General features: G+C 38.9%; 1 protein-coding gene across 1 annotated transcript in view; it reads left to right on the top strand.

Annotated features, from left to right (window-relative positions):
* gabra2a (gamma-aminobutyric acid type A receptor subunit alpha2a) overlaps positions 1 to 18,045 on the top strand; it is a 56,859-nt gene that overhangs the window by 23,068 nt on the left and 15,746 nt on the right. Inside the window, exons 5-8 of the mRNA XM_067614665.1 lie at positions 8,974 to 9,194; positions 11,341 to 11,423; positions 12,323 to 12,466; positions 15,247 to 15,399. Coding sequence (XP_067470766.1) covers positions 8,974 to 9,194; positions 11,341 to 11,423; positions 12,323 to 12,466; positions 15,247 to 15,399 — 601 coding nt within the window. The remainder of the gene's footprint in view (positions 1 to 8,973; positions 9,195 to 11,340; positions 11,424 to 12,322; positions 12,467 to 15,246; positions 15,400 to 18,045) is intronic.

The following is an 18,045-nucleotide window of genomic DNA, read 5'->3' as shown; positions in this document are numbered from 1 at the left end:
TTGTATTTTCATCAGGTATTTGTGATCAATTGAGGTGTAATTTAGTAGTTTCCAATCAGCCTGACCTGCATGTCTTTGTGTTGTGGGAGGAAACCCGAGAGCCGGGAGAAAACCCACGCAGACACGAGGAGAACATGCAAACTCCACACAGAAACAAGCAGAAACAGGCAGGTGGAGGTGTTTCTGTGAGGCTGCAGTGCTGATCAACAGTCTAAGTAAGGAGGGAAATTCTAGTGGGTATCTTCATCCTGGCACTTGCGTATATAGGTTGATGTATGTGGGTTTACTACACCAAAACATGACTCCCAGGACACAGAGACACACTGTCTGTGGAGACACACAGGGAGAATTTACCCACTCAATTTAACTAAACCTCCAACTCTGCAGCTGATAAACAACTCACTCTACCTGCTGAGCCACAGCAGTAACGAACAGATTACACCCCACTGTGTTTACATTGTTTCACTTACTTTGTAATATAGAGCGACAATGGGAGAGTTCTCCTTGTCTCATTACTAAATATGAGACTACTGCTGTGCAATCAACATGTTTACCTTCTCTCATTCACTGTGATAGAGAATTGTGGTGAGCAGGTTTGCAGTGGAGATGTTTTTGTTACATGTGTTACTGAAAAGCAGCAAATTAGTCTTTCTTCAACTTGCTTCAACCATCAACAATCTCCACCGTCATCAGAAACATGTAGGAGAAAACACGAGAAGCTCAAGCTGATCAATCACAGTTCTTATTGTCCCCATGTGGTATCTCTGTAGCTGCTAGCTGTTGGCTAAGTTACAACTATACACTATAACCCCTATGAATATGATGATTTCTTAAAACTAGGTTACCTATGTAGTAGAAATGTGCAGTTATTTTTGAAATGGGTGCCCTATGACTAAAAAAAATGAGAAAAAGGCTGTAGCTTTCCCATATCGCTCTTAAGGGGGAATCCTACAACAAGCAGAATGCATTGCACATGTCCTGTTCTACCCACTGCTGATGGTGTGTTTATGGAATGCAGCTAGCAAGTACCTTTCCTAGAACGGCCAGTTAGCAGAGACAAAGAATTATATCTCTTTACTGAGGCTTATTTTCATTTACAGAACACTTTTCCTCATCGAGTCTGGGCCTATCGTACTGTGTGCAAGGATCATAACACAAATGGCAATCTGTTTGTGGCAACTTTGCAGTGGACCAGTCTGTGGTCAGTGTAGCAGTTGGCGCTTGGCATCACTCTGGTGTCTCTGTCTCTGGAGCAGGGGTGTCTCCAGGTAGCCTTGAATCTGTTCCTCTACTGGAACAATGTGTTTGTATGGATACTGGTACACTGTAACAAATAGAATTAACTGATTAAGAACAAGGCTTTCAAATGAGTTATAATTAAGTATAGGTCTAGGGTTGATTATTAGGCTTGAGTTGAAAATGGCTGCAACTCCACCTCCTCGAATTAAATACACTATAGCTGTACTTTATAGCTCTTGAAGCACATGACTTGTTTGGACACGTTTGTTATTGTTAATAATTTTATCAGAATCTATGTACTTTCCAAATTCAATAATCAATCATTCAAAAGATGGGAGAGATTTAGAAAAGTTGGACAAATGGATATGAAATTTGACCAAATGAAATTAGCAAGTTAACAGTCACTGGCTCTTGTTTTCAAAGTATAAAATAAAAATCCTGGCTTCCAACTTCATGGTTTGTTTGAAAGCAAAATAATCTTCCTGTTTTCTCCAGAAGGCTGTTGTATACGAGCATTCATAAAATAAATGTTTTATCGTGTCTTCATCTGAACAAAATTCACATGACATCTACAAATCTTATAAGAGTTGGTGGTATATACAGGATATTACACAGTTTTGCACAGTTTTGTATCATAGTTACAGAAGCTAGTGGGACAGAGGCTAGCTGCATTGTGACACCATGATTTCTGATCTCTATTGCCTGATGGCCAGTATGGACCAAATGAACGATGACAGCAACCGGTAACTCTTTCATTGTAGACATAAAATATAGTATTGAATTAAAATAGGTGGATTTTTTTTTCAAATTTCTTTCATTCATTTCACTTGAGTAAAAATCTAGGGTGAACACTGATTGTCCCACGCACATGCGCACACATAATTGCTGTCATGCTCACCCAAAAACACACATATTTCTTGCCTTAAAAGCTTTCCTTAGTTTTTCCATCAAAATCCCAGCCACCAGACCTCCTTCCCACCCCCACCTGGCTGTTCTCAAATATTTAAGTGGCACAGGAGTGAGGGGCAGAAAGATGGAAGTGGTCGTGATCGAGACAGCACCTTCAAAAGAAAGAAAAAAGAGAGATGGTCTCATGTTTAATTCATGCCATGTCTCCATCAAACTTGCAGAAGATGATTTCTCTCCACCACTGTGTCTATCCTTTTTTCTGCCTTTGATAGCTTGGTCCTGATACACACACACACACATAGACACACACACTCACACACATGCCTTCCTTTTCCTGATAGATTGGACGGCTCCCTGCTGCTCCCTCTGCCTAGTTGTTTGTGAAGGTTTTTCATTGCTGTAATGTCCTGTCTGTGCTTCTCATGCAAATACTGTGAAAGCAAGAAAGCACATTGAGCTCCTGAAACATATACACCTGGTTATTTAGTATGTTCAATTCTCTTTTCTGATTGACATATGATCGCACTCTAAAACCTTCTATTTTTAAATTATAATATCACATGTATTTATTTCACCAGTGTTTTGTCTTTTCAGTTCTACTAGTGCAGTGCACATTCAAATCATGCCTGTTCGGAACGGGTATTGGTAGATGTTACAATTTACCAATGCTCCCTAAATGCCTCACATGCAGGCTATTAGTAGATGGTATAATTTACTCATGTTCCCTAAATGCCTCACATGCAGGCAATCAGTAGATACTACAATATACCAATGCTCCCTGAACGCCTCACGTAGAATGTCTCAACACAATTTTGAGTTGAACTGAAGTTGATGAACTGCAGTGCCTATTCAAAACATGCCTGAGACAGCCTGCACTATGTCTTGAACATACATTTATGATTTACAATTTACAATTTCATTTAGCAGACGCTTTTATCCAAAGCGATGTACATCTGAGAGCTGATACAACACAAGCAGGGATCTAGTCAGGAGAGAACAACACGAGTAAGTGCCATAAAGGTAAGTTTGAGATGCCAGGCGGTGCACAGAGGCAATGCATAGAGTGCATAGAGGAAGAAGCAAATCAGTGTTGTTTATGAGGTATTTTTTTATATTTCAAGAACCACTCATCCAAACAACTTCACATATCGACATTGCACTTCCTTGATTCCCCAGCAATCCACTTGTCAGGTATTAAGTAGATCAGATGAATGGTTCTCAAGATATGCGAAGGACAAACAAACATACCTACATACATACAGACAGACATACAGACAGACAGACAGACAGAGATTCCTTGCTTTATATAAAGAGAAGAAGGCAAGATGAGCTGACACATAGGACTGTGCAGCTTTCTCCTCCTTTCTTAGAAATTTTTTTTTACCTGCAATCCAGCTCCTCACTAGAATAGGTATTCATTTTCCTTCTCTTTTATGTTAATACTCAAAATAAATGTCAACATTTCAAACTAAATTTAAAATTAAAAAATATGTGGGCCACTTGGAAATGTAAAAGTCAGGGGAGTACATCACAGTGATGCAGAGCAGAAGGACACAGCAACTTGACCTATAAGGATGTAGAATGTTATAGAACATTAAATAATTTAGTCTTTCAGTCTTTCCGGCCACACAGTGGGGTGATATTTTTGTTCCTGCTTTACTTTGCTTTCCCTTACTTTAGTTTTTATAAATCACATTAAGTCCCAATTCTTTTGGATCCTTGTCCCATTTTAATCCTGTGTAATTTTAATTTCTAGTATTACACAGCTTCTATACCAATATAACTGGGCAGGTTTAAGCTCAGTAGGCATATTTGTGATAATATAAGAGCTTATCAGCTGTATTAATCTAGTTCTTGTCAACAGTCGCTATGAGAAGCCTACAGTATGTGTAAGTGATGTTATTATTTAATTTTGAGCAAATTATACATTCAAAGCTGAAATAGCATATAAAGAGACTTTCAGCACTCCCACCCTGCAAGAGTGCTGTTTCCACTGGATCCCACGAGATTCCCAAACAGAGTTGGTTCTAAAACACTAGGGGACAATCTGTTCCTGCATTCTGTCTCTTCACAGAATCACTGATGTTTACTGAAACGTAATTTAAATTAAATTAAATTGATCCTTAATTACTGTATGTTGTATATTTTTAAAACAGACTCTAGAAAGTAAGGCTGGTTCACTTGAGCCACCAGACCTACCCTTTCTTCTTCAAACAAACATGTAGGGCCAGATCTTAGCTTAGATGATTATAAGAATATATGTTATTTTAGGTCATAACAAAATTTTAATTAAGGCATCACCTTTTTCCCCTTCTATTGCTTGCAACATCAAAATCAAAGACTTAAACTGCAGTGAGAAAGGCTAACTGGTAGGGGTTTGTTCTCAAAAACACAGATTTGTTCCTGTCTTCAGATAGAGTTTACAAGTCCATACAGTACCATGATTAAATCTGCTTTCTGTATACTGTGGAGTAATGAGAGAGACAGTGCAAGGGAGATGTTGCCACTGAGCTGGAGGGACTGAAGGCCTCAGTGATGTTGATGTAAACCATGGCTGACACTTGCCTCAAGGAACAGCTGGATGTGAGACTGACAGACAGGTTTGACCCCGGCCAGGTGTCACACTCAGCCAAGCCACAATCATACGACAACCTCTATCTGAGGCTGAGGACAGGACAGGACAACAGGACATGTTGGATTAGAGAACTCACTGTATTTCACACGTCTGATTTGACAGATTTTAGTCTGTTAGTGGTAATAATAGATAAGGAAGATGTACTACTATGTATTATTCCTGGTGTTATACACCACTTAAATCATTAACAGAACATTCACTTAAAGGTTGGTTCATCTGAATTACTGAAAAAAGATATCCCTAGTGGATATTTATTGTTTATAAATTATTAAGTGTAATTTTTCAATGCTGTGAACACAACAGTAACACATGAAATTCCATTCACCTCCACTGTATTTGGGAAGGAGAAATCTCCGAGACAGAACTTTCATAACCCGGACAAGTAAAACCCAAACTATCTGTCTGGATAGAAATGAAGAGAATCAAGTGAGAAAACATCTTTGTAATCAGGTGGACAGAAACACTACACCAAGTGAATGATAATGTTGCTCTGTGTATACTGGATATGTAAATAGGTAACTGTTTGCTATCACGTTCATCATGAGAACTTAATAAGGTAATATGTCAATATTGTGTTTTCAGCTTGCATCACTGCACCCAAGTGGCAAAAAAGAAAAAAAAACATAATGTAGCTATGTGTATGTATATATATATATATATATATATATATATATATATGTCTTGAAGTTGGCACTAATGAAAATGCCAGTGAAAGAATTTACCCCTTCAGAAGCACAGACATGCTAAGTAAATTTTATGGCAATCTTCACACTGTATTTTAATATTCCATATGTATAAAAGGAAATTTGGCTGGATGTTGGTGCTAGAGAAAAAGGTCAGGGTCAAGGTCAAAAGCTTTGCAATTCATCCTCTCAGGACCATGAATATTTACTGCATGTGCTACCCTGCAGATTCATAGATAGAAGGCCCAAAATGTTGAACAGTTGGATGGGCAGACTGATGGACCTTCTGTCAAGCTGCAGAGACAACTTGTGCTGAAATTAGTCAGGAGGCATTAACAGTCTTAATTAGGTTCTCATTATAATCACTGAGGTACATGTAATAGTTTATAATATATACCTTAATTAGGTTCACATTACTGTGTCTTACTACTGCACGTTTGGTTAGCTATATGCAATGGAGATGACACATTTACTGATGTAGAGCTTGCTGTGGTTGAAACACAGTAGACTCATGTGATAATTACAGATGAATGAACATCATTTCAGTCCATCTGATCCACATCAAATCCACACACACAGACATGCAGATTAAACAATACAATACAATACAATACAATACAATACATTATATCCCTCAACATCAATGTATAAAAATCAGCTAGTCTTTGTTAGTTTCCAGGACACAATTTAAAGGGGGTGCTTTCACACCTAACAGTTAATGTTAAAATGAATTGTGGTGCATTTGCCTGTTAATGTTCATTTGAGCTGGTGTGAAAGCTGTAAAACTGTGGTGCAGACCAACAATTAGATTGAGATTTCCTGAAAAGGAGGGCCTCTGGTGCGGTTTGTTTGTGATGAGACTTTAGCATAAATTCTAAAGATTACCTACTATCTGCTGATCATGAACTATTATGAAAGCAATCTCCTGCTCTGTATTAGCAATATAAAGCCTATATTTATACAAGATAATTTTGTAACCATGGTAACATGTATGCACATCACCTCATGAGTGTGGTTATATCATCAAGAGAAAAGAAGGTAAAGATGTGTTGAGCCTGTGTCTCTGTGTATTTTAGTAGTGGTAGTAGTTCCCAGATAAAAAAAAAATGCTTACGCATGAAAACCATGCATATGCAATATCCCACATATAAACTGATATCAATGTGGAGATGAAATATAAGGTGAGAAATGAACTCTAAATAAAACATTGCTTGTTGGTTGTAGGTTGATAACCAGCTCCACTGATTGTGTGATTTTTATGCAGTGTACAATCTGTAAAATGCCAATCAAAGGTGTATTTATAAACTAAATATTGATTAATTGCTTTTGTGTGACCAATTTCATCATTATTTTAATTGACCAGGACGCATCATTTTATTTTTCTGTTAATATTCTTTTTATTTTATCCTGAATTGTGACACATACTGTCAGTATGGATATGAGTGCTACAAATTAATCATTGATCACACTTTTGACATTTAAAAATGATGAGATATCACTGCCAATGATGGTTTACAGGTCCATGTGATGAATTAATGATATGGATGCTTTTAATAGTCGCACAGCCATACGTAATGGTCGCGAGTATTGAGAGCTGTTCTGGTGCTGTTAGAGAACCACGCCTATGCAACACAATCAGTGAAACTGCACATGTTTTTTTTCTGTTTGTTTCATTAACGGTTCTACAGACTTGTAGACAGATCTCTGACACAAGACTGGCAGTTATCTGTTGACATGGAGAACCAGCTGAAGTTCCAATGGCACATTGTGACAACTACCCTGAGGTCAGACATCCTCCTGGTCTCTGAGGCTATGAAGAACATCATCCTATTTGAATTGACAGTGCAGTGGGAGGATCGTCTGGAGGGAGCACATGAGAGAAAGCAGGGGCCAAATATGAAGAACTGGTCATCGACCGCCAGAAGCAGGGCTGGAAAGCAAGGCGCATGCCCATTGAGGTTGGATGCAGAGGATTTGTGGGGCAATTACTCTACAAAGCCTTGAGCCAGCTTCACTGGAGTGGCAAGGAGCAGAGCCATAAAGAACATCATAGAGGAAGCAGAAAAAAATATTCAAGAGGGCTCTGGATTAGGAGAGAAGACCCATAGAGCGAAGCAAATTCCACCTGAACACAAGCTGTGGTCACCTGAGAAAGGGTGTTTGATGTTGTAAGACCTGAAAAACCTGATACTTTACTGATCTGAGGATGTATTCCACCAACTAGTCATGAATCTCAGAACTGGCCCCAGAATAAGTTTTTCTTTTGTGGGTCCATGTAGCTTGATGCAAGATGACATCACCAAAACTGCCCAATCAGTGAATTACCTGTCAGTCCATATGACTTTATGTTTTATACCTTGTAGTTCATTTGCAAAAAGACTGTGTAAACACGAACTGGTCCAGAACTAAAAGACTTGGGTTCCTTGGCTCAGACCAACACTGTTTCTATAAAGAGATGTTGCTGTTGAATTTGTTGAATGTCAGTGCTGTGACATGTCACATGTGCTGTGAGCACCATAAGTAAAATTCCATTCACCTCTGTTGTATCAGGGTGGAGACCTGAGACCAAAACTATCTGCATGGATAGATACTATTAGAGAGAAGTGGTACCCCTTCAACAGACCATGAATCAGACAGTCTGACTTCATAAACACAGGTGTAACTAGTGACATTAATATGGCTGCACTCCATTTAGTTGTAGCAGTGATTTTCCACATACTAGCTCTCTGGCATGGCCTACTGACAGCTCTACTTCTAAAAGGGTTAATTAAATTTATTGGTTACACCCGTGCTTTGCTCACGTCAGTCTGCCCTTCTTGGACTTGTGAAACATAACAAGTTGAGGCCTAAGTGCGCCAATGGTTTCGGAGTTGTGAAGACGCACTAACAGGGCAAGACCGCAGAACATTGGCCAATCTCAGCCACCTTTTGGTAATTTGCCATTGGTACTCGCTTCCATAGAGTTTTAAACAGAGATATAATTCTTTATGGATGATAAACTTTGGTCTCAAAGTTGAAGCTGGATGAAACCTAATATTTATTGCTCGTTTGTCTGAAGGTAAAGTTAAGACCACACTTCACCACACTTCAATAAATATGAGCATATACAAATAAAAACAAACAGAGGCAGTGTAGTTTATGATATCAAATTTTGTTAAATAAAATTTCTGTAAATATAAATTACAGTCAGATAACAGGTGTATGTGTTGCTGTGCATCTCACAGTCAAAGCAATTTAAAGCTCTGCAAATAATTAGTCGAGTTTACATTTGAATTGAGATTATTTTGTCACAAATCAGGTAGAGACAGTCACGCTAAAGTGTAATCACCTGAGCCCAGCGGAGCATACTGTATCCTCCTATTCTTGGGAGTTTGGAGTTCAACTTGTCAAGGTTAAACTCCCAAGGACATGAGTTCAAACTTGGCTCACTGACAAAGGCCAGCATGTCTACACATGGGTCTTTTGGGCTTATTTAACACTGCTTTCCTTGTTCTCTCCCTCTCTCAGGAGTACACTGTGGATGTCTTCTTCCGTCAGAGTTGGAAGGACGAGCGATTAAAGTTCCATGGTCCAATGAACATTCTGCCTCTCAACAACCTTATGGCTAGTAAGATCTGGACACCTGACACCTTCTTCCATAACGGCAAAAAGTCTGTGGCCCACAACATGACCATGCCCAACAAGCTGCTGAGGATCATGGAGGATGGAACCTTGCTCTACACCATGAGGTGGCTGTTTTGTTTTTCATTTCATTTTTTTCAAATTATAATCGTTTTTACAGCTGCTTATTGCTATTCAGTGCCTTATGTATAGTGTATTAAACTCTGGATGAGAAACTGCTTTGAATTTAAATGGTTTCAATCGTATCTGCAAAATAATGTTTTTCCCCATCTTTCTTACCGGCAAATTGTAGCTTTTCCAAGGCAACTGTGACTCATGGAGTTTTCCAGGGTTCTATACTTTGGCTGTTATGTTCTCTGTTTACATAATAACACTGGATCATCACAGACACAACATCTGTGATGTCAACTTTAAATCTCATTAGAGCCATATAATACCATATAACCTGACTTCAGTCATACACTATGTTTGTTGTAATGAAAGTATCATGTGATGCCTTGCTAGGGCATATCATCAGCAATACAACCTGGGGTCATCAGGTGTTTTAGCAACAGAAACTCTTGCCCTCAGAGTTGTTCCTTCCCATTTTACCATTTATGTTAATGGACTAAAGAATTCGCTGGTACAGTAAACATGAATGTGTTCAGAAACAACATCATCATCAAAACATGTTCATTTTTTTAAGTTGACAACATTAGCTCAACAAATGCAAAGCACCGTTGTTAATACACAGCACCACCAGTCTGCTCCCAAAGGCAGATAATGCAGGTTTCAATAGTCAGTTACAGTACAATGATGATAGAAATAAAAAAAACTTTTTTGGTGAAGCCATTTATATGATCACATTGATCCAACTCTATTTCAGTTTTAATTCAACTTTATTTCATGTTATGAAATTAACTAGAAATTATAAATTAAATAAAGTAGAATTATTTCAGGACCACCCATGAATGTGTCCATCCCACCAGAACACTGGTTTCATTTAAGGAGAAGTTGGTCTGAACTCTCCACTCCATGACACTGATCTCTGCTTTAAATGAGGATAAAGAGGGTTGATGTGATTGGCAGTGGTTGATGAAAGATCCTGACACATGCCAACAATGTACAGTAATTACTTACTTCCTTGTTGCGTAAAGCTTTGGGCATGGTTTGGGTCCTGATTTGGTTTGGTTCTCTGACTGTGCCAGTAATGTTTTTCAAAGTGTATCATGTGTTGCAAGTAGGTACACAATGCCTACTGGGGAGAGGGCAAGAGGCATAGTGCCAACATGTAGCATTACCATGGCAAGCTAACAGTTATAGATTAAATAAAGCAAAAAAAAAAAAAAAAAGCTTAAGTCTACAGCTAACCTAGTGGACCAGTAAGGCTGTACTTTGGCACAGCAGTGTCTTTCGCTCAATGCTGACTTCAGCATGCTAACAAGCATGTATTTGATAATGAAGAAAATATAATTATAAAAAAATATTATCACACAGTATAAGTTTTATCAAACATTTTATGATTCATCCATGACATGAATGTCTGTGCCAAATTTCATGGCCATCCATCCATTAATAATCGAGACATTTCACTCTGAACCAAAAACTGTCAAACTGCTGGTGATGCTAAATGAAAAGTCAGGGGATCACCAAAGTCATTAGGATGTATCCTCTTGTTTGCACTCAACTGAAGTGGTATATAGTAACTGATATTCTCATCTATAGCTAACACAGTGAGTTCCTGTCACTTCTGCGCCTTGATTCACAAACCAAACCCCCTAATCTTACCTCCAGCTAATATACAAATAAAACTGTTATGAGATAATAGAATTATTTTGTGATTTATAAATTACATTTACTCCCAGATATGTATTGGCAAAAGAAGAGGTGCCCTCTCCACTGCCTTCGAATATAATCCTTTTTTAAACTCAGTTAAAAGTGCCTTTCACAGCAAGCCTGTTACCTCACATTTTATGACAATTTCTCCTGACCTCTCAGCTGTATCGAAGTGTCATCTTGTGATCACAACTAAAATAATCTTATTGTCTAGAGATAATAACTGGTGATCATAATGGTAACTTTATGTGTAGGCTCTGTCATTCTTGCTCTGTTCTCTTTCTGAACACCTCATCCTATCAAGATTTATAACACATTTTATTCTACTAAACAAAGTCTGATACCTCAGTTAATGTTAAAATTCCATCGTTATCTTGGAATAATGAGTTCAAAAATGTGTGTGTGTGTGTGTGTGTGTGTGTGTGTGTGTGCTGCCAGGCTAACAGTTCAAGCTGAGTGTCCCATGCACCTGGAAGACTTCCCCATGGACTCTCACTCATGTCCTCTCAAGTTTGGCAGCTGTAAGTGTGAACAGGATGACATCATCCATACTGTACATGCCTGCACTCTACTCTCAACCCCAAACTGTAGGCCAAATCATGGTTTCCATGTTCCACGTCTGCAGACATGGTTGCAGCCATGGTAACTTTCCAGAGTTGTAAAATCCAGTTTGTGAATATTACAAACTGCTTCACTGTGTTTTTCTGATAAGCCTGTAAACGTTGTTGTTCTTTATGTTGCAAAACAACAAGAAAAGGTTGGAAAAAGGAGAGCATTTTTTTCTTTGCCACCAAATTTTATTCATAATTGGTTTGGCTTCCCAAACTGTCAAAGGTACTACAAAACTTGCAAGGTAAGTACTAGAGCAGAAAATCATGCCGACTATGTCAACTTTAAGAGAGGGCTAAAATATGGGTATGGGTGTTTTGATTCTATTATTAACCGTGTGTAGCTCATTGTTTGCTTGCAACATTGGCATTTAATTGTATGGTGTCATTTTTGGTAGAAAAAAAAAACAAAAAAAAACACACCAATGGGTTGGTGCAAATAATAAATTGGCACTGTAATATGTTTGTCCTATGCTCTCAGGTATGAGTGAGGTTGAAATATATGTGAATATAAATGATGGGAAACAACATTTTATTAAGATCTTGTTTGAAAAAGACTGAACCTGTTTTTCAAAAGTAAAATAGTGTAATATATAGAGTGATTAGAATGTATCTTGGTTGTGATTTTTTTGCATAGGAGTAATCATACCTCTCTTGATGTTGGGGAATGCAGGGGAGGTGGGCATGTGATCTCTGTAATTTGAGCCAAGAGCATTAATAAGGTGTTCTGCTATGAACAGTGTGTTGATCATGATAAAGAGGGATTTGTATGATTGGTTTGTTGATTAGTGTCTCTTCCTTCCCTGCTTCAGATGCCTACACTAAGACAGAGGTTACTTACATCTGGACTCGTAATGCCTCCCAGTCTGTGGATGTAGCAGCTGATGGATCTAGACTCAACCAATACGACTTGGTGGGCCAAACGGTGGGGAAGGAGACCATTAAATCCAGCACTGGTGAGCATTATACGTTCACTACAAGTCAGACGAGCAGAAAGGAACCAGAGAGAATACCAAATGAAAAGGTGTTACGACGATTTAATTTTGTACTGGGTAAAAAATGACATCATTATAAAAGACAAAATAAACAACTGCCATACTTCCATGTTAGCATGTTTGGTTGGTTGTAAAAATAGGAAGTAAATGAAAAGTGCAAAGCAAGAATCACCTTTGAAGTTCTTCCCTACACGTTACATGATGTGCTGTCTCTGTGTTATGGGTGTATAAATAGGTAGAGGTCTGTCTGCACAATGGTGATGCACTGGTTTTAGCTCAGTAGTCAGCACAGTCATCCATGATCTGGGAGACTAGAGTTCAAGACCTGGTGTTGTGATCTCTTTGGTAAGATAGTTTATTCATAAGCACTTATTTTAACACTTTAATATCCTAAAATTAAAACTGTAATAAAAACAAAAACTGAATTTTTACACCTGTTTCCACTTTTATTCGAATACAAATACAGATATAAATAATTTTGCTGCCTCAACTAATATGGATACAAATACAAATACTGAGCTCTCTGCACATCCCTAATGTCCTTTTGTATCTGACTATCTGTAAACAAACTATATTAATTATAGTCACATTTGTACATATTGGTGGTAGGAAGTAATTAAATATATTTACGCAAGTTCTTAAGTACAGTACTTAAGTACTACAGTACAGTTACAGTTTTGAAGCACTTGTCTTGGAGTATTTTTGTTTCACGCTTCTTTATACTTCTACTCCACTACATTTCTGAGGAAAATGTTGTAATTTTTTACTCCACTATATTTATCTGACAGTTAGAGTTACTAGTACATAGAAAAACATATAAGATTGCAAAATATGACAACTTGTTATGCCTCCACACCAGCGACAGCTGTGGTCGGAGGCATGTTTTTGGGTTGTCCGTCCCATTCTCATGAACGCAATATCTCAGAATGCCTTGAGGGAATTTCTTCAAATTTGGCACAAACATCCACTTGGATCTAAGGATCAACTGATTAGATTTTGATGGTCATACGTCAAGGTCACTGTGACTATCCAATTTTTGTGAACATGATATCAGGAATGCCTGGAGGGAATTTCATTACATCTGGAAAAACCAAGCAGCAACCTCCGGGGCTGAAAAATGAAGCCAATGTGGAAGTGCCAAAAACTGTAGAACCCTTGAATGGCCACTTGAGGCTGGCTCCAAAAGCGAGTCAATTCCCATAGGGGGTCTATGTTAAAATGCCCAATTTTACAGCAGAAATAAACATGTTTACAGTCTGGGACAAAAAATGCTTTTGGTCTGTATGGCTAATTTCCCCTTTCTTGACAACTGTACGGGGGTGAATTTTTTTATAACTTACTCGTTTAAATTTTATTAAGCCGTAAAGTTCTGCATAATGAAGGACATGGCTGCTTTGAGTGACACGTCCGCCAGCCGCTAGGTGGCTTGTTTCAGCCATTTGGCCTGCCTCTTTGCCCAAATGAAGCTTTTAAAGCTTTAAAGTTCAATGAAATTAACTTTTAATAAAGGGCTGCCTGAAAGGTTTATGACATTGATTTACAAAAAATAGTATTGTTGGTACGTATATGCTTTAAAAAATGATCAGCATAGCATTTTGCATTGGCTAAGACATTCTGGTATGGCCCTTTAATATACTTTGAGAATGGCTTCATATGTCACCCAGGGAGAAGAGAGATTTTATTTACAGCACTAGTGTGTTTTCTTTTTATCTGTGTTTTATGGCATTAAGTCCACTCACTTCATACCTCTTTGAAGTTTTATTTTCTGCCTCCAGGAAGTAAGGATAGAAAGTGAAGATGGGAGCTGCAGAAGCTCCCAAAGTTTACAGCATCACAGGGCATCACAGGGCCAGAAAAATAGCCAAAGTGAGCCAAACTCCATCAGACTTCTGACAAAGACAGCTGAGCTTAAAGCAACACACTGTGTGATCAAAGCAACTTCTGACAGGCACACACAATGCAGTCTCTGCATAATGAAACACTTTGTGGCTGCTGTATACTTAGATTGTTCTCTCAGGAACAGTTAGAATGGTAAATAAATCACAAAATGGTAAATAAATTCTCCACATTTAGCTATAAAATATTCTTTAGATATCCTCTTCCATGATGAATACATTTTACATTAATACAAAATCTTACACACATATCACTTATGCATCTTTTAATTCATCTATTAATACTTGGGGCACATGTGCAAACAACAATGCAAACTGCTGCTGCAAGAGCATCTTCACTGAGCTTCAAGGTTTATTTTTGACTTTGGAAATAGAATTTGGACAAAACATGTCATTAGTCAAAGCCCACTTTCTAGATTTCTTTCAGAGCTTTTGGCCACATCTCAAGGTCTTCATCTGTGGATGGAGATTTGCTGATGAAGGGTCCATCAACGGCTACATCAGGAACTTGTTGTTGGGGTGTTTATTATAGGCTGTTGAGGCTGTAATTATGATTTTTCCAGTCTTCAGTTATTATATTTGCATCTTATTAAAATAACATGCTGGCAGTCAGAAAAGTTAGAATAAACTTATTGTTTTTGTTGTTACTGTATTTGATGTTTTCTGTAACTTCAAAATCTTTGTACAGTTCATCAAGTGTAAACCTCCATACAGTATTCTCAAACTGGGATTATGGTCCTCTAAGCAAACATGCACAAGGGTCAGTCAGTCAGAGACTTCATATGGCCATTTCTTTTATACTTAAATATAGTACATTTGTGTGTTTTTGTTTCTGTTTGCCCTCAGGTGAATACACAGTCATGACAGCCCACTTCCACCTGAAGAGGAAGATTGGCTACTTTGTGATCCAGACATATCTGCCCTGTATCATGACAGTCATCCTTTCCCAGGTCTCATTCTGGCTCAACCGGGAGTCTGTGCCAGCTAGGACTGTCTTTGGTAAGTCTTTTCATTTTAACAGATCACACTCTGGCGCGCCCCGGTTGCCTGCTGGTTAAGACGCATGCCACATCACACCAATATTTGTGGTTCAATTCCAGCAGCAGACCTTTCTTGCTTGTCACCCCCCCCCCAATCACTCTCTCCCCTTGATTCCTGTCATCTCACTACTGTCGCAATAATAAAAGCATAAAATGCCCCCCAAAAAATAGTGCTTGATACTAGTAAAAGAGTAAAAATAAACATAAACTCTGGTAGTAGCAGGACAGAGCTATATTATGTGAATAAATAACTCTAGTGGTCAGATAAAAAGCTGAGCCACAGGCCCAGCATTAAAGTGGCTTTCAGACACAATGCGACAATGGCGCCGCTACGCTCTGTACCTCGTTATTTTCAATGGCTTGCGCCGCTTGTCGCATCGAGCAAAGCGCACGTGCAGCGCAGCACTCAGCATCAAAGTTCAACTTAGTTCATGTGTATGTCAAAGTTCATGTGTATGTCAAAGTTTGACCTAGTTGAATTTTGACTGCTGCACGCTGTGATGGACACCCGCGTGCTGTGTCGAACACCCACGTTGCCATTAGAGGGCATTCAGCATTCAGCCCGACACGGAAGATGGAGGAAAAGCTGATACTTTGTGCTTCTTAATTTCCTGAATTATACGATACAAGTTTGCGTTTGTATCGAGAACTCGGGAGGAAAGCCCTGTCTTGTAAACAGGTTTACGCTCAAGTAGGCATGTCAGCTGTGTTTTAATAGTCAGGTAGCTTGTTGTACATAGGCAATATGTGTAAATATAGCTTAGGTTTGTTACGTGTTCCCCCATCAATAGCTCTAACTGACACAGAAACATTCACTCTGCATCTGACTGAAGTATCTCCCAGCTCCCTGTGTACTCCTCCACTTCTAGCCACTGACACATCTTCAGAGATCCTGCCTGACCCTGAATCTCTGGCCCCTGATGTATCCTGGGAGCCCCCATCTACCCCAGCATCCCATGTCCTTGAAGTGTCCTGCACTCCATGTGCTATCCCAGCAGCCCCTGCTCCACAGCGATCAAGCAAGACAAAAAAAGGCAGGGACAGAATGATGAGTTTGAGAGGCAGGTGTTGAAAGTGCTCAACCAGTCAAGTCAAGTGAAAAGAGGCATGAATTAAAAATAGAATTTACAACAGCTTTACACAGAGTTGAATTTTCCTGAGAAAAAGTCCTTACATATATATTTATCAGTCGTTCTTTGATTTCAGCTTTAATGTTTGAGTAGTATCTATCATTTGTTCCTTGATGCTTTAATGCCTGTGTACTTTGTTTTGTTTTCATTCTTAAGAACACAGACACACACACACACACACACACACACTTTTATTCCCCAATTCTGAAACTTACCTTAGATGTTCCTCTATACATAATAATACAAACATCCTTCAACCCTCCTGTTTTGATGCAATGTATGATGAATCTTTGTTTAATGTACGAACTGTACACTTTAAAAATCTTCCCACGAAGACATGAGGCATGGGCCCCAGGTGGTCAGTGCCCGGGAGAGGACCATCTTTTGGGAGATCCAGCTTCTCTTCCCACAGGGCTTCTCCAAGCCAGCGGAGGCAGCAAGGGTCCCTCCATCACTGTTCCAACCAAAAGCTCCAACATCCACCACCCTGAACAGATATTTGGCATCCACAACTGCCAGAAGTACAACGGAGTATGTTCCCTCGTAATTAAAATACTGGGAACCTGAATTATGTGGTGCCTTGATTACCACATTCTTCCCATCAATTGCTCCCACACAGTTGAGGAAGTTCCAGCTCTCCTTGAAGCCGAGGGTGATAACCTGCCAATCAGCAGCCTTTGATACAGGCAGAAATTCATCTACCAGGCTGTTCCAAATGGCCTTGGTCACATCTGGCACAATGTCTGCCACAGTGGAGATGCCCACCCGGTAATTGGAGGCAATGGTGGTGTAGGAGAAATTAATCACATCATAATGCTACCAGTAAAAATAAAACTGTAAAACCACCAATCAAGCTAATTTAAAATACTTTTTTCATATAGCATATCATCAGACAAACCAAATAATTTCCAAATATAAACAAATCAATGAGCTAATTTATATTAATGCAGAAAAGGTGTGGCAAGACAAATTCAATTTATATATAGCTTTTCATTCAGCTTACGTTATATAACGTAGCTACGTTGCTATAGATACTGTTAAAGGCTAGGTTAACGTTAGCATAAAATAGACTAAATAAAAGTGTTCATTAGTGTAGCGATCATATTTTATTTTCACATAAATCACCCACCTCAGACAAATTGCCAGACACTCTGTTGGAGAAATTGGCTCTCTGCAATTTGTCCGGATCCTTGAGATCCTCTGGCGCAGCGTGACCTCCACCGTGGCGGCGAGCGCAGTACAAGTAGTACAAGTGGCATTGTGTCTGAAAGCCCCATAAGGCAGCTAAACAAAGTGCTACAACAGTCCAGGTGTGATGATAAACCCATGTACAATTTTTTTTGGTACTGCTGAAACATTGCTCTGATCTTGGAAATATTCCTAGTTATTTAAAGATCCCCTCCAGCGTGTTTTAAGACAATTAAAATGTTCTGCTTTGAATAATAAGTTGTGTTTGATATGGTTTTTCCATAAAA

This window comes from Thunnus thynnus, chromosome 16 (assembly GCF_963924715.1).
Source record: "Thunnus thynnus chromosome 16, fThuThy2.1, whole genome shotgun sequence".
NCBI classification, from domain to species: domain Eukaryota; kingdom Metazoa; phylum Chordata; class Actinopteri; order Scombriformes; family Scombridae; genus Thunnus; species Thunnus thynnus.
The sequence above is the reverse complement of the archived record's forward strand: the minus strand, read 5'-3'. Positions and strand labels throughout refer to the sequence as shown.